The sequence below is a fragment of the Leuciscus leuciscus genome, assembly GCF_965113295.1.
Source record: "Leuciscus leuciscus genome assembly, chromosome: 18".
Lineage (NCBI taxonomy): Eukaryota > Metazoa > Chordata > Actinopteri > Cypriniformes > Leuciscidae > Leuciscus > Leuciscus leuciscus.
Window position 1 is genome coordinate 1,686,646 of NC_138742.1, and position 17,978 is coordinate 1,704,623.

Sequence of the window (17,978 nt, forward strand, 5' to 3'; positions counted from 1 at the left end):
GTTTAATCATGCTAAAAAGCTCAGTTCCTGCATGTGTGAGATGAAGCTCATTCATTCTCCTCCTGACTCTCTCTGATCACGCTTCCTCTTCATGTGTTACTGTGTGGCGTAACTCGTTCATCTACAAGCCTCTGATAAAGACCAGTGAAGGGCTGTTGATGTGCGGTAGATCCTCAATAACCTCGGCTTGATTTGTTTATAGTGTTTGCGAGTTATCTCACCATAAAGATGTTTATGGAGAAACACACACACACACTTACACAACACAGAACATGTGTGCTACTTTCCGTGGAGGAACTCAAGCGTTCCTGAACAGGTCGAGGGAGAAAGAAAAATGTACTTGCCAATGGGGAGAAAAATAATCTTAATTCAAACAGAAACAACATAATTTTTCTCCCCATTGGCAGATAATTTTGCTTATTTTAAGCAAAAACTCACTTCATCTTTATTTATTTCCCCAGAAAACAAGATTTAATATCTTATGTCATTTTACTACTTTAAGTAAATGCATCTTGATTTAAGAAATGTTTGATACTTGGACTGGAAACAAGACAAAAATACTGAGTAAGAAAAGCATGTTTTGTCGTGTGCAATTCCGCAGCAAGCAAACGTCTTCCTCTGGTTTCAGAGCGTTCCGGAGCGAGTGTCTCCAGTTCCCCGGATAGACCGCGTTCAGGAGTGTCCAAGAGGCCAAAGGTCGTGCCAGAAGACGAAGAGCTGGAGGACGGAGAGGTTCGAAGTGACCAGGAGGAGGAAGACACTGAAGGTGACGATGGGAATCTCGCTGAAACTGAGAGTAAAGTGCCAGTAACACATCATGATGATGATGATGACGGTGGCGAGGAAGAGGCTAAAACCAAACAAAAGCAGGAAATGATGATGGTTTCTGGTGATGTTGATGGTCAGGACTGCACTGAGACCTTCACTGATGAAGACGGACTTCCTGATGAAAACAGAAATGTTGATAGTGTTGCACAGCAAGAGATGGAGGCTCAGCATGACTCCAGTCAAACATGTGTCGACGGAGGTCAGAGTTCATCACGCGATCCTTCTGATGCAGGCGAGACTGAAGGCCAGAAAAACACACATGATGCAAGTAACATTTATTCCAGTGAAAGTCACATTAGTGCAGATGTTACACTAGTGTAGCGCCGAAGTGTGGAAGCTTGTTTCCGCCAGAGTGAAACATAAAAAAGGTAATTGCGACTTTTTAATCTCACAATTCTGACTTTTTATCTCAGAATTACGTGATATAAAATCGCAATTGCAGGTTATAAAGTCAGAATTATGAGATATAAACTCGCCATTGCGAGAAATATACTTGAAATTCTGACTTTTTTTCTCAGAATTGCATGTTTATATCTCGCAATTCTGACTTTATTTCACGCAATTCTGAGAAATAAAGTCCGAACTGCGAGATGTAAACTCGCAATTGTGAGATAAAAAGTCGCAATTATCTTTTAAAATGTTTTATTGTGTGGCGGAAACAAGCTTCCATACCGAAGCCCTCAAGCACACTGCAAAAACTGCTTTTCTTACCGTCTTTTTGTCTTGTTTCCAGTCCAAATATCAAATATTTCTTAAATCAAGATTTTACTAAAGTAGTAAAATGACATAAGATATTAAGTCCTGTTTTCTGGGGAAATAAATAAAAATGAAGTGAGTTGATGCTTAAAACAAGTAAAATGATCTGCTAATGGGGAGAAAAATTATGTTTCTGTTTGAATTAAGATTATTTTTCTGACTCTATTGGCAGATCATTTAGCTTTTTTTAACTCACTTCATTTAGATTATTTCCCCCGGAAAACAGGACATAATATCTTATATCATTTCACTTATCTAGTAAATGCATCTTGATTTAAGAGTTTTTAGATATTTGGACTGGAAACACTGAGTAAGTAAAGCATTGTTTGCTGTGTTTACTCTAGTGAGGGTCACAGAGCGATCCTGATAATCAGACCGTAGTTGATAAGACTCCAGATTAAGACGACAGCGGTAACTGTTGCCGAGACGACAGCGGTAACTGTTGCCGAGGCGACGGACTGTTTTGACGACTGATGTTTTTAAGTTATAAATCTAGATAACGCTGATAAGTGATATCAGGCTTCACACGTCACTGTGTTCATAGAGACGGACAAAGCTCACGCTCTTGCAGAACTCGTTCTGTTATCAACCTCAGGAAATAATGTTGAAGTAGTTGTTTTTGTCTTGATTTATGTGAATATCAATTTTATATAAAACAAAATTTGTTAGCCCTTGTTTCTCATGTTGTGCCTCAGCATCCTCAGTGTCCTGCGCTTCACAGGAGTGTTTCCGACATGCTTTTTTTTTGGCAAACGTTTGTGTATTTATGTAGAAGTATTTTTAAGCCATGTGCCTCTTTAATAAACTTCTGCATCTGTTTGTGAATGTTGCCCGTTTTTAAGTCTGTTTTTGTTCATGATGCACATTTAGGGGTCGTTTACACAACGCCATTTTTGACTAAAACTGTAATGCAATTGTTTAATAACAACGAAAACTGCGAGTTTTATAGCGATACCGTTATCGTCTCGGTGTAAACCAATTATTTTGTCAGCTGGAAACTAACCTTCACTATTTTTCTTGTTCAATTATTTCCTGCAAATGGAAGGTCAGTTGCATTGTGGGATAGTTTTACTGCACATTTTGTCAAAATCAGTAGGTTATCCAGGATTTCCATGCACAATTTCATGTGATTTCTTTATGAAATATGAGGACACAGATTAACTTTTGTGATAAAATATTATTTGTAATTTGTTTCTATTGCATTACGTCATTGCGTTTTTTCTACTGACTAATATGTAAGGGATAATGTATAGCGAGACGGTCGTTATAGTGAATAACACCCCCGACAGGCTGATCGGGACCCGATGCGAAGCGGAGCTTGAATCAGCCTGAAGGGGTTGTTATTCGCTATAACAACCGTCTCGCTATACATTATCCCGCTTATTACATGGCTACCTACAAAATAAATAAATAATTTAACACAAATTATTGATTTAAAAAGGAGTTTATTGCTTCCGCTAAAGAAAATAGTCCGTTCCGCGTCCCTAGCAACGCTCTGTTTTTCATGGCAACGGTGTGTTATACTTCGCAGCGGCTGTTATCAAGAAATAACACACCGCATTCTACATTGGAATTCAACCAAGCCATGCAATACATTTTATTATGGTATTTTATAAAAAAAATTCATTCATTTTAATCTTGTTTTTATTTTATTTGTTTATTATTTAAATCAAAATCTATTTCTTGTAATCATGTGTATATGTATATATTAGGGGTGTAACGGTTCACAAAATTCACGGTTCGGTTCGATACGATACACTTGTGTCACGGTTCGGTTCGGTACATTTTCCACAGGCAACAGCAAAAATAAATAAATGCCAGAGAAATTTCCTTGAATTAAATTTTTTTAAATTATTATTTTATTTAATGAAACTAACATCATAAAGTATGATTTATTTTTATTTTTATTTTTTTATTTTTTTTTACTGAGCAATAATGGAGCTATACTTTGACTCTTCTTATGAGCATATAAAACAAAACAGCTCCTTGGACAAAATGAAATGTAATATTGTAGTAGTAGGCTAGTCATAAACAAAGGTTTATTTTAGTTCAGATTAAGATTTGAGGGCAGCAATTGTATTCATGATGTCAAAATAAAACAGACGTAATGTTACTTGAAAGCCCACTATTCCTGACAAACTTCCATACCTTGCAGTTAGTGTTACTACAGCAAATCCATTCCACGGTGAATGTTGCTGATCTGTGGACACCGGCCAGTTCATTCATGGCACGATGTTTCTTCCTGGTTTCCACGTCAGCGCTGTTTGATCCGTTAATAACAGAGAAATGTGCATGTTTCTCACTAGATCTCGCAGCGATGTTATTACTTCAGTGGCGAATTCAAAAAGCATTTGAAATTCAAATGCTTTCTTTACTGGTCTGGGTCTCTTAGCGCTGTGTGGTGTTGCTTGATCAGGCTCGCGCATAGGGCTCGTGAGTCCCGCTTCACAGGTCAAAACTGATAAACGGTCCACACAAACACAATAAGAGTAGCTCAGTTTCGTTCCTTACATTGCATTTGCCAGTTGATGTTGTGGTCGCGCCAGCCTCTATGAGCGCGCTTGCCACCCGCCTTCATTTGAAATAACGAAATTTTGGTCGGCAGAAAAAATGGTCCAACGAACCGTTCGGTACGTAATGCGTACCGAAAACCGAACCGAAAGTCTCGTACCGAACGGTTCGATACGAATACGCGCATCGTTACACCCCTAGTATATATATATTACATGGCTTGGTTGAATTCTAATGTAGAATGTTGTCTGTTATTTCTTGATAACCGCTGCTAAGGATAACACTAAGGATTTTGGTTTTCTGAGATGTGTCGTAGATTTTTCCCTAAACCTAACTAAGTATCCAAGTCTACCTGGGCCGTCTCCAATCGACGATCCCTAACGTCTCCAATCGACGATCCCTAACGTCTCCAATCGACGATCTCTAACGTCTCCAATCGACGATCCCTAACGTCTCCAATCGACGATCCCTAACGTCTCCAATCGACGATCCCTAACGTCTCCAATCGACGATCCCTAACGTCTCCAATCGACGATCCCTAACGTCTCCAATCGACGATCCCTAACGTCTCCAATCGACGATCCCTAACGTCTCCAATCGACGATCTCTAACGTCTCCAATCGACGATCTCTAACGTCTCCAATCGACGCTTAATAAATACCAGAGCTGTCTCCAATCGACGATCCCTAACGTCTCCAATCGACGCTTAATAAATACCAGAGCCGTCTCCAATCGACGATCCCTAATGTCTCCAATCAACGCTTAATAAATACCTGAGACGTCTCCAATCGACGATCCCTAATGTCTCCAATCAACGCTTAATAAATACCAGAGCCGTCTCCAATCGACGATCTCCCTATATAGTCTACCTAACTAACTTGCTTCCCTAACTAGCTTTCTTCCTGCGCAGGAATAATCGACAAACAGACCTTAGCAAATGTCCTTCAAATGCTTTAATCACGGCCGGAGGATCTTCTCAGAGAATCTCCCCCAAGAAGAAGCAAGGCCGGAGGATCTCGGACAAATTCCACTGAGAATCCCACCAGCTAACACGAATACAACAGTTTTTATAGAATAAGGAGGTATGGCAAAAATGTCATGCTGCATTACATAATTTCCCCACAATTTGATTGGTTTTCATAGACAAACCCTTCTGTTACCAGGTAAACTTTGTTTTAATGATTACTTCATTGTTAATCACAAGGTTCAAATTTAGTCATCTGTCTAGTTTCAGTTCCCAAACGTGTTATTTTTACACTCACACAACCGAAGTCAAAGGGGTATGGCAACACAACATACATCATTCAAAAACACAGGACAGAACGTTTTAGTACATTGTGTTTCAAAGTGTTATCATGTTAGGCCTGAAAAGAGAAATAACGTTAGATGTTAGAAACATGGTTAGTTTAATATACAGTTTACTATTTTAGCTATTAAAAATCCACCACAGATGTTATGTTTAAATATGCAACTGAGGCATTATCTATTTAAATATGCACTAATATACATATATTTCCAGAACGTAAATCTGAACATTGGATAAAGCTTTATACATAATTCTTGTTTTATTTTGTTGACATATTACAGTTAAAGGTTTTTACAGATGGGATTTTGGATTTCTCTTTTTCTTTCTGCATAAGTCAGAAAATACTGTCAAAAAATTTTATTTTCACCATTTTTAGGAATAAATTGTTGTATAAAACCAGGCGATTGATATATGAACAAACCCCTCAGTAAAAACCTTCAGAATATAGACAGGAATAACACTGTAAAGTTTGGTGTTTGTAACTGCAGCTGAAGTGGAGGACAAACTCACAGGCTTTAAAGATGTGTAGCGTAACTAAAATCTACAGACGCTTATAGAAAGTGTAATAAAATAAACACTTAAATGTGTATTTTGGATGTTTTCTTTCCACTAATCTAAAAGAAGACCAAAGCAAAATATCTCAAAATTGACCAGTGCATGAAAAACAGTGGCTGAGTGTCTCGCCTTAAATCCGAAAATACTGTCAACAGTCAGAAAAAGTTTTTAGGAATAAAATATAAAAATAAGTGTGAGTGATATATGAACAAACCCCTCAGTAAAAACCTTCAGAATATAGACAGGAATAAACCTCTAAATTTTGGTGTGTATAACTGCAGCTGAAGTGGAGGACAAACTCTTTTATGAACATACAGCCTTTAAAGTTATGTGTCGTAATTGAAATCTACAGACGCAAATAGAAAAAGTTCAATAAAAGCAACACTTCAGTGTATTTTGCATGTTTTCTTTCCACTAGTTTAAAACGACTCTATGAAACGCCAAATAGCCCAAAATCTCACAGTTAAATGATGATTTTTCTCCTCTATGAATAACGTGCACTCACTCATAAACCCTTTAAAATAAGACCAGAACATGAGTTTAGAAAGTAAATAGTGTCCTTTTAGACTTCTGGTTGATGTAATGTGTTTATTAGTGTATTTGAGGGCATGAGCCGGGGATGTTGTCTATCTGTGGACTCCAGAGCGATGTGTGTTTGTGCACCGGATGTGTGTTTTCAGAGCGATGAGAGTGTGTTCTGCCCATCACGGGAGAGATTAAGCTGTTTTACGCTGAGACGATCAGCACAGACTGTGATGAGTTCATACGAGTGTTATCGAGAACAGAGGAAACCACAGTGACACGGGCGATGAACCACACCATCAGTCTCACACAGGACAACTGCTGTTCTCTAGTACATCGGGTCCTCAAAGCATTAATTCGGACCAGAGATATTCTGTCGTCTCAGTGTAAACTCGAATCTCTGTGACCGTTTGTTTGCCAGAGGAATTATACAATCCTCCAAACAAACATGAACAGACTGTTTGAAGGTCTTGTGGAAACATGAGAAAGTTTATGTGGTTTTTGTTTAAATATTTCAACTTGTAATTCAGTTTCTCAGATATGTGGTTTGGGCTTCACGTCGTGTGTAATTGCTAGAGACGCACTGAAAAATGTTGGCTGATACCGATAATTCGTTATTATCCACACCGTTTTCAAGATGAACTTTTAAAGAAAAGCTGTAGTTAATCGGCAGGGGAAGATCTACACCAGACCAGAGCTTAATAATAGTGTGCAGAAAGCCAGCGCTTTTTAAAGCATTTCAACTAGAGACGCACCGATGTGAAAATGTTGGCCGATAACCGATAATTCTTTATATTTTATTTATTGTTTTTTGTTTAAACAATTCAACTTGTAATTCAGTTTCTCAGATATGTGGTTTGGGCTTCACGTCGTGTGTAATTGCTAGAGACGCACCGATATAAAATTTTGCCCGATACCGATAACCGATAATTTGTTATATTTGAAAGCCGATAACCGATATATCGGCCGATAAATTGAAATCCAAATTTGTTTATACTTTTTAGAGCCTTATTACAAAATTAAAAGTTTAATCATTAAAATCCACGTCCCAAACACACAATTATAATGTTCTCATTATGATTTTATGAAGCCGATATCACGGCACATTACTGTATTTTCCTTATTTGAAGTGATTCCAATCATATTTCAAGCAATTTAAAGCCATCATGTTGAACAGTCGCATCTGAAGAGTCTCAGCTGAAGGAAATAATACATTATTTATCGGCTTTAATATATCGGACACATTTTCTAATCAGGCCGATAACGATAACATTAAAAATGAGCCGATAATCGGCCGATACCGATACGGTCGCCGATATATCGTGCATCTCTAGTAATTGCATTTGCTCACTCCCATTGCTTTCGAAAATCAGATGCATGCTGGGAATGTCTTTAGACAAGTTTGTTTGTCTTATTAGTGGTCTTTGTTCAACCGTCAGTATTACTGTACTTGAGTTCAAGTATTATTATTATTCTAACATCCGATAATGATCTAGTATCATTTACCTAGCCAGATGTTTCGGTTGCATTTCTTGCATAAGTTGCTCTGATACTCATTGTTTTTGCTGGAGATCATCGCTCTTGGACTCGTCTGTTGCTTAATAATAATTAGCGTGTGTTGTTGCCCAATATGAGTATGATCTGTGCAGCTGCTCTTCATATAAAGCACATATCATCTGTTTGTGTTGACCTATAATAGCACACGACGAAACATGCTTTTCTTGTCTTGTTTCCAGTCCAAATATCAAACATTTCTTAAATCAAGATGCATTTATTAAAGTAGTGAAATTACATAAGATATTAAGTCCTGTTTTCTGGGGAAATATATAAAAATTAAGTGAGTTTTTGCTTAAAACAAGCAAAATGATCTGCCAATGGAGTCAGAAAAATAATCTTGTTTCTGTTTGAATTAAGATTATTTTACTCATCTAGTAAATGCATCTTGATTTAGGAATTTTTTGATATTTGGACTGGAAACAAGACAAAAATACTAAGTAAGGAAAGTATTTTTTGCAGTGTATGATCATCAATCCAAAACCGGGTTACACAACCATCCACTGTTTGCCGTTCATCTCGTTTACTCGCTTCTGAACTCTGACTATCCTTCATGGATGTTGTTGAAAACTACACTAGCATTCAATATGTTGGGGTTGGTAATATTTTATAATGTTTTTGAAAGTCTTATACTCACCAAGACTGCTTTTTGTGATCAAAAATACAGTAAAAACAGTGAAATATTATTATAATGTAAATCATCTGTTCTCTATGTGAATATATAGTAAAGTGTAATTTATTCCTGTGATCAAAGCTGAATTTTCAGCATCATTACTCCAGTCTTCAGTGTCACATGATCCTTCACAAATCATTCTAATATGAGGATTTGATGATCAAGAAACACTTTTTGTGATTTTTGTGGAAACCATTTTTGATGAACAGTTTTCAAAGAACAGCATTTATTTGAAAAAAGAATCTTCTCTAACATTTAAATGTCTTTAAAGAAACCCCTGCTGTCCCCAAACTCTTGAACATCAGTGTATATCCTCATTTTATCACTATACTAAAGCATCTTGGTGCATCACATGAAGCCAGCCTATCAGAGCAGAGCTGGTCACTTCAGTCGGCTCATGTGTGCATCAAGCTTGGCAGGCCTGTCGTTGTTACGAGCATTTCTCAGTAATCTCACGTCACTGAAGGAGTTAAATCCATGTGTTTCTGTTCATGTTTCTGCACAAGAAAACACCCGGGGAGCATCTCAACCTGGCTCTCGAACCCTTCTCCACACACAGCAACACTAACGCTTCATTTCCCCGTCAAAGAGCGCTTTGTTTCAGCAGATACACACACGTTTTTACTTTTCTTACTTAGCATTTTTGTCTTGTTTCCAGTCCAAACATAAAATATTTCTTAAATCAAGATCCATTTACTAAATTAGTAAAATGACATAAGATATTAAGTCTTGATTTCTGGGGAAATAAAAATTAAGTGAGTTTTTGCTCAAAACAAGCAAAATTATCTGCCAATGGTGTCAGAAAAATTATGTTGTTTCTTTTTGAATTAAGATTATTTTTCTGACACCATAATTTAGCTTTTTTTTAAGCATCATCTCACTTAATTTTGATGAATTCCCCCAGAAAACAGGACATAATATCTAATGTCTTTTTACCCATCTAGTAAATGCATGTTGATTTAAGAGTTTTTGCATATTTGGACTGGAAACAAGACAAAAAAAGAGTAAGAAAAGCATTTTTTGCAGTGCTCAGCCTGGCTCTCGAACCCTTTTCCACGGACAGCAACACTAACGCTTCATTTCCCCATCAAAGACTGCTTTGTTTGAGCAGATAAACAGACGTTTCTGCCTCTCCGCTGACGCCTTCTCTGGAGCGCTGGCTGATTTTCGTTAAGTTCATCATTAGCGCTTATGTAACGCTGTCTGCGGCATGTCGTCATTGCTTACATCCAGCGCCGGTGTGAGATGAGGTGTGTGTCAGGGCTAGTTAAGCGCTCTAATAGTGACTATTCCCCAAACTCTCTCTCTTTGGCAGAGCGTCTCACACACCCGTTTAGTCTCACTCGAGCTGTTCATCATCGTACACAAACTCTCTCCAGCATGTTCTCGAGACACATGGATATGATATTTCCAAATGTGTGAGATGTTCTGTTACTTTTAGTGATCAGATGCACCATTTTTTACCCAAAAAATGAACATTTTGTTATTGTTTACTCTTAAAAATAAAGTTTTTTATGGGAATCGATGGTTCCACGAAGAACCTTTAACATCCATGGAACTTTTCCATTGCACAAAATGTTCTTTGTAGTGGAAAATGGTTCTTAAGATTGAAAGATTCTTTGCACTAAGGGTTCTCCGGGAAACTCAAACTGGTGGTTCTATGGCTTTTTCTTTTGGAACCTTTATTTTCAAGCGTTTGTTGATCAAAACCTTTGAAACCGTGCAATGAAAGTCAATGGGCTCCAATGTTGTTGGACCTCAAATGTATTTTGTGTTCGCAGAAGAAACGCACACAGGTACAGGAACCACATGACTAGTAAATAATGACAGAATTAAAAAAAAATTGGCTAGACTGGTCCTTTAAAACAAAAACAAGAAATAGAAATAAAGGTTCTTGATTGGCATCGATGGTTCCACGAACAAACTTTAACATCCATGGAACTTTTCCAAATTCTTTACATTGGAAAATGGTTCTAAAGATTGAAATATTCTTTGCACTAATGGTTCTTTTAGGAACATTTCACCAAAAGGTTCTTTTGGAAGCACAAACTGGTGGTTCTATGGATTTCCTGCGAAAACCCACTTTTGGAACCTTTATTTTTAAGTGTATGTTGATCAAAACGTGCAATGAAAGTCAATGAGCTCCAAAGTTGTTGGGCTCTCAAAATCTCTTGCATACAGAAATGACTGTATGCAATGACAGAATTTTCATTTTTGTCTGGACTGTCCCTTTAAAACCTTCGGCAGCTCTGTATTTGGCCACTAGGGGTCATCAGTGAAATGACGGACAGGTAAAACCCCAATGAGAGACACATTTGAAGAGGACAGGAGAGATTATGCATGTTAACCTTCTCTTCTTAATGGACCATAAAACCTGTATTTGTCATAAAGTGTGTGCAACTGAAATAAAGTGCATAAAAGATTGCATAACAAATGACTGCATTCATGATGCCAAGTGGAAAACCATTGAAATGACCGTTTTCATTCCATCCATCAGCGTCAGCCGTGTTATCAGGCTTATTTGTTTTTATAATTTTAGTCCTTTTTTTAGTTGTCTGCATCGTCATATCTCAAGGAAACGTCTGGAGCTCTGTCCTACTCAGATAAAAACCGCTTAAAGGTCTCCATGGTGTGTGATATAACCATCCGTTTGTGTTCCCGATGTCCGTCGGGATGTCATAATACCCAGCTTGCTCTAGGACAGGATCTCTGTTCTTTCAGAAGTGGCATATTTTTAGGAGAAAGGCCCGAACCGAACACGCTGCTCCCAAATACTTTCCAACATCTGCCGACCATCAGCGTGTCTGCATTCCTCAGCTGGATTTCCTTCACCTGGATCAAACCTCACTGGGAATATATCACTCCAGATGATATGGGTTTAGAGAGACACTGCAAAAAAATGCTTGTCTTGTTTCCAAAAGCATTTTTTTGCAGTGCATGGACAGATGCCCTGCGGATCTGGCCTACATAATGCATGATTACGGGCGTTATAAAAGTCTCAGATCCGAAGATAAGATCGATATTCATTAAACCCATGTGCGCTGTCTAAACAACAAGTGCATGAGTGGCTTGTTGAGGAGTTATATAAAACGCTAAACCATTAAGACCGCCTCTTCCATGTGATGTTTTAGCTCTGAAAGCTCCTGTAAACACAAGACTGGAGCTCCGTTTGGAAAAGCACTCTGGATTCTGGGCGTAGCTCCATGTCTTCTGCTATTGCTGGGTCTCTTAATTGTTTTCTTGAAGGAACTAAATGAGCGAGAGTCTCAGGTTTTATTGTAGGAAGCAAATAGAGTCTCACAGTTCCTCCAATAGCATTCCATTCAACAGAGATAAAGAGAGAGAGAGGGGGAAAGTGTGGTTATATAACCATCCCTTCATTCAATCAAAGATTGCCTCTCAATTCACGCATGTTTCAACATCTTTTCCATGAGCATTCAAGGACTCAACTCGAAGTTGTTCAGTTCATAAATAAATCTTTTATTTGTAACATATAAAATTAGATCATTTTACACTTTATTCCAGTATGACAATGTTCAAATAAAAGAGCTACATTTGTGATAAATAATATTAATAACAACAATAAAACATTCATTCAACCTTTTTCTGATCATGTCGTGGAGTTGGATTCCATTAGCTGCCAAACACTGAGGATGCGTTCGCCCACACCAGGAGGGAGTGTGTGACCGTGGACAAACTCAACCTTGACCAGGTTCATAGTCTATACCAGTTGTACATTTTTTGCATGTGCATATCTACAATTGGAAATACACACATACACACACACACAAGTCTACAGTTTGGTTCATGTTTTGTATTTAGACATCAACATATATTTCAGGAATTGCAATATTTACATCTTTTACAGGTTGCTCCGTAACGAAGCTATAAAACGTAGCGCTCCAGTGTGGAGCGAGTCTTTTCCAAAATGCTGACGCGGCCTCAGCAAACAGTGCACTTCAAAGTTCCCGTAATGTAAGTCCGTAATTGACCGTTCGCAAAGACCCGCCCCCTTTAGTTACTGTTGCTATGTCCGACAAGCCACGCCGCTCACACACACACCATGTTCTCACGCAGTGAAAAATACATCGCGGAGCAGAGAGGACACTGACAACACACTGACACACAGGACAGACCAGGGTACTTACTTTCAAATTTGGTCATTTTTTAACAAAATTTCAACAATAAATATGGTTTTGTGGCTCTTTAATGTGTCGCTCAGTTAAAGCGTCTCGTGAACGATCATCTCTTCCTTCTAGTTCATTTATAGCATCAAATAAACATGAATGAACATCAGAAGGAATGTTGTTTTAACCGTGGAAAGACGTCAGTACACTCCGCTTTTCAAGTTCAACTCTCCTGACTGCTTTGTCGGACAAAAATGGCGGATTATGATTGGTCAGATCGCCTGTCAATCAAACTCCCTGCGAAGGGTCAATTCCGTGGGAATCTAGTTACAAGAGGAGTCGATTGGCCGGCGGACATGCCCCCCCCCCCCCTCCCACATCGGGTGTCAGGATGGGGATTCCCTTCCGCTCAGTCTCTGAACTTGTGGATGTCGTTGAAGAGTCTGTAGAAGGGGTAGGTGGCGTCGTTGCCTTGGGCGCAGTTATAGGTGCACTTGCAGGACTCGATCATCATGACGTTCTTGTTGAAGGTCTCGCCGTCGTCGCAGCGAAACTTGACTCGGATGGTTCGGGTTTGCTGTGGGCTGCAACACCGGCCGTCCACACACGAGCCACAGAATCGGGGCCGATACTTCTTCAGACTGGAGCATCCAGCGTAAGAGAACTTCACCGGCTGCATCGACTTCTTGGTCCGGTTGCATTTCTTTCCTTTCTGTTGGAGGACGCAAGGATTAGTCACCTTCATTTTATACAGCGCTTTTACCAATATAGACTGTTTCAAAGCAGCTTTACGGTATGATAATAGGAGATTACAGTAACAGAGATTGTTTAGGCTTTACAGCAGCTCTTGAATAAAGTTATTGTCCAGCTAAAGTTAGTTTTGATTCCGGATCGATTCTGAGATTTTCCGAATGCATCGCAATTCTCTCTTAGCTTAGTTTTTAAGAGCAGATGCTTTGGAAACATCCGTACTCTGCTTGCTTCCAATGCCTTACTTGCACACACCACTTGAACCTTCTATAAAATAATCATTCATAGAGTTCGAAAAGGTTGAAGCGAATTACAAGGGTGTTTGCAGTTATCTTGCGTCATAGCCTAGAGTGCCATCTGCTGTTAATAAACTACGCTCAGAATCGGTTCAAGAGAGAATGATGCATTCGGAAGATTTTGGAATCGATCCACGAATCGCACCTACTATGCAATGTGTTTGTTATTGAAGTGCCGTTGCTTACCTTAAGGCTGGTGTATGGTGATTGGCTGCACGGACGGACTTCGCAGATCCGGGTTTCCTTCACCAGTTTGCAGTCGCTGTTGTCGTTGGTTATCCTGGTGGAGATTCCCGTGCCGCAGGTCTTGGAGCATTGGGACCAGGGTGTGGTCTGAACTATGCACTTCTCAAACTGACGGGATTCCGGCTGAGATCGGAATGCTGCGAAATAAACAAAGTGCTGTTTAAAACTTGAGTCGCATGCAAATCGCGAATGCCAATCCAATGTTCAAGTGGGACAAAAGTCCTGGGGTCTTGGAAACAATGAAAAAAAAATCCGGGTCAGAATGACCCGAGGGACGGATAAGTGTTAAAGATCTTACCAGGTAAAGATTTGAGTCCGGCCTTCACGATGGAGATGAGCTCGTTCTTGTTGGTGAGGTCGCTCTCGGAGTCGTCAACCATTGGATCGTTGCCAAACTTGTCGGTGGATTCCCGATGCTTCCCGTCGTCGCAAACCCACTCCTCGCAGCATTGCCCCGGCACTTTGACCAGCCTGGGATTGGCGCATCCCAAAGTGGGAAGGGAAAGCTCTTGCGGGCAAAGCGGGATGCATCCCACCGCCCCATCAATGCAAGTGCACTGGTGTTTGCAGTTAGGCTGGAAACTCTCCCCGTTCTGGTAGATCCTGCTGTTGTACTCGCACGGTCTTCCCTCAGATTTGGCTGTGAGAGAAAACGAAAGGTATATTTTAAAAATCTAATGCTCACATTCCACATGCATAACTCCCCCCCTCCTCCTATCCACACATGCTTTCCATTCAGTGTCTTTTACCAAGCGTAATGAGAAACATACCTCGGCAGATGCCTCTGGTGGCCCCGTGGCTGGCCCCGAAGTTGCACTCCAGACCCTTGGTGTGGTCGCATGGCTCGGTCTTGCTACAGTCTTCGTTCAGTTGTCTGGCACACACTTTACAACAACCGCAGCCATCCGAGACCAGACTGACTCCAGGAGCACATTTGGGAAGCTCCTGTGGGCATGAACATGCCGGGCAGCTGGAGAAAACCTGAGCGGAAAAAACAGGACACTTTAGTGACTTTCAAGTCAATAACCATATGTGAAAACCCACTGAGGAAAAAAACGTGTGGATGTGCCCTTTCAATGTCTATGGTGTACTCTGTAAAAAGTGATCAGTTGACTTAACTTAATAATTTTAAGGCAATACTTACTTTTTTTTTAAGTAAATAACTTCATGCTTATTTGAAAAAATTAACTAATGAGGAATTGTCAAGTTCACATAACTTAATTTTTTCAAGTAAGCATTAAGTTTATTTACTTAAAAAAATGGAGGAAACCCATTGCCTTAAAATTATTAAGTAAATAAACTTCATGCTTAATCGAAAAAAGTAAGTAATGGGGAACTGTCAAGTTCGCATAACTTAATTTCTTCAAGTGAGCATTACGTTTATTTACTGACTAATTGTAAGGCAACGGGTTTACTAACAAAATGAAGTAAGTGAACTGAACACTTTTTACAGTGAGTTTGTGAAACTCAAAACTGATCCTCCAATGAATGGGTTAACACTCATTTGGATATCATATAACTTCTATAATAAGCAAACAAACGAGTCGAATGAAAGTAACTCACCACACTAAAGTGCCCAATAAGGATGACGATAACAGCCCAAGCAAACATCTTCGCTTCTCTGTGTACTGTAGATTGTTGTATCAAACGAACAGTTAAAGTCCTCGCTCGTGTAAGGTCGCGGTGCGCTGACTCGTCGCGTCGCGTTGCGTTCTCGGTTAGTGCTCGTGCGTCTGAAGGCGTTCGCGCTCTGAGAGTGAAGACGCGCGCGACTCCTCTTTTATACACCAGTGGAGCCTGACGTCACCATCGCTGAACTGTTCCGAAGGAATGCGAGGAATGTTTCTTGGCGCGTTTTCCATCCGAGCTAAGCACCACCCTGTCTAACTTTCTTCTTTTTTTCTCTCTCTCTCTCTCTCACTTAAATGAATTTTCCCCTCTCACTGAACACATTTTTTACTGTTTCCCCCCTCTATATTTCTCTTCCCCCTTCTCTCTCTATACACGCTTCCTTTTTGGATTTGCGTAAAGTTAATGCCTAAAGAAACCATATATTATTTATCTAAATAAAGCGTTCTGGTAGCATATTCAAATGTGTAAACAAGCTGTTTTGTTTTGCATTAGCTGTAGTTCTGTGGGTTTATTAAGTGTGCGATTTATTCCATTAATCTTTAAAATAATTGTATTTATGTTGAGGTTCAACATTTCTGTTTGCTACCCCTAGCTACCATTATAATTAATTTAACGCATTGTCCTTTAAAAGTTTTTAAAACGACTTTTTTGGTGTGTGTGTTTGGGGGGTTAATTTTAAGTATTATGTCATCAACATCATCTTACTAACCTGCTTTATTTTGGCTAACGTCATGTAAAAGTTATTAGCCTTATTACTCGGCTTAGAAATATTTGGTCGCCCCCAGGGGTCTATTAATGGCGTTACGCGCGCGCGTCAACCATAAATTAATCCACGGCACGCGCGCGCGTTCCCTTGTTCAGATCAGCTACGCGCTTTGGGGAATTGTATCAATATTCAAACATCCATTTTAGAAATACAAATGCTTAAAAACTCATCTATGCCATCATGCAGCCTATTCTGTGCGCGTTTAGAGACGATAAACTCAAACTTTACGGCTTCTATTTTTGGCTCCGCTCGCTCCTCTCTCTTGACTCAACAGCTCTAAGTGGTTCCAGATGTGGAGCCTGATTCCAGACGTAACAATATTACCATATTTGGTCTGGGCAGTAGCTTGCATTATTAACATTTCTGCTGGAGTTATCCAACCACAAAGCATTCCTGACAGCTTAAAGCGTCCCTACATATGCTCTCCGTGGAGGAAATTCCTCCAGCTAATTTAATATGCATGCAGTCTGTCCATCACAAAGTGAAAGAAAAAGTGCAACAGGCATCCAGTTTTCCACATAAGATGTAAAAAAAAAAAAAAAAGAATAAAAAAAAGTGCACTGTTTTTCTCTGAGATTCCAAATAAGTGGCATTCCACCGAAAATCAGAGATTAGAAGTTCTTGGATGCACAAACCAAACCGAGTGTGAGAGCAAAGGAATGTACAATTGTGCATTGAATAGCTCTTTCCACAGGCTCTCGGAGAGCAGAAGTGTGTGGACACTGAGACGTCCTGATGGAGAACGCTTGGCACCTGGAGTCAGATTCTTCTCATATCTCAGGTATGGTTTACTTCGTCTTTATGGACTGAGTGCTTGTGGCCACAGTATTCTTTGCACTGGGTTGCATGTGTGTTGTTTTCTTCTGATCAGTCAGGCTTGCGTATGAAAATGCATCTGATCTGTTCATTGAGATCGAAATCCCTGTGGTTTCACTGGTTTTAGCTGATTTTTCCCAGATTGCGACACTAGATGGTGATGTGCTGTGTCACTGCAGTAAAGATGATCTGTGAGAGTGTTTGACACAATCTTATGTTACCAGTGTTGGGGAAAGTTACTTTGAAAGTAATGCATTACAATATTGCGTTATTCCCTTTAAAAGTAACTAGTTGCATTACGTAGTTAGTTTTTAAGAAAAGTCATGCGTTACATTACTTTTTCTCACCTGGGCTGGGCATTTTATAACAAAAAGTGCTATTTTTGGGCACATGTAAAGACCCTTTCACACCAAAATTGAAATGATTAAGCCTCAGAATGAATGAAGTGCAAATTCACGAATCCAATTAAACTTTCAACTCTTACTTCACCAATAAAACCAGAGTATAAATATAATATAAATTAAATTAAATAAATAAAAAGAGTCATTTTTAGACACATTGGTCAATAAAGTGAGATTAAATTCATGCACATATTTTTTTGTTTTATTTAACATATTTAATTATTGGAGTTTTGCATTGT

At 39.3% G+C, this 17,978-nt stretch overlaps 2 protein-coding genes across 3 annotated transcripts in view; one reads left to right on the top strand and one right to left on the bottom strand.

Annotated features, from left to right (window-relative positions):
• Positions 1–2,413, top strand: part of znhit6 (zinc finger HIT-type containing 6) — a 53,500-nt gene extending 51,087 nt beyond the window's left edge. Inside the window, exon 10 of one of the 2 annotated variants that reach the window (XM_082145944.1) lies at positions 629–2,413. In XM_082145944.1, coding sequence (XP_082002070.1) covers positions 629–1,149 — 521 coding nt within the window. In that variant the 3' untranslated portion in view covers positions 1,150–2,413. Of the gene's footprint in view, positions 1–627 lie in introns of both variants that reach the window. The other variant, XM_082145945.1, reaches the window with a different exon arrangement.
• A 9,748-nt stretch (positions 2,414–12,161) lies between these two features.
• Positions 12,162–15,886, bottom strand: ccn1 (cellular communication network factor 1). The gene is made up of 5 exons (XM_082145959.1): positions 15,688–15,886; positions 14,895–15,105; positions 14,423–14,764; positions 14,065–14,261; positions 12,162–13,544 (listed from the first exon to the last, which is right to left on the bottom strand). Exons 1-5 carry the CDS (start codon positions 15,733–15,735, stop codon positions 13,242–13,244), a joined length of 1,101 nt encoding a protein of 366 aa, XP_082002085.1. The 5' UTR covers positions 15,736–15,886; the 3' UTR covers positions 12,162–13,241.
• Between the last annotated feature and the right edge of the window lie 2,092 nt (positions 15,887–17,978).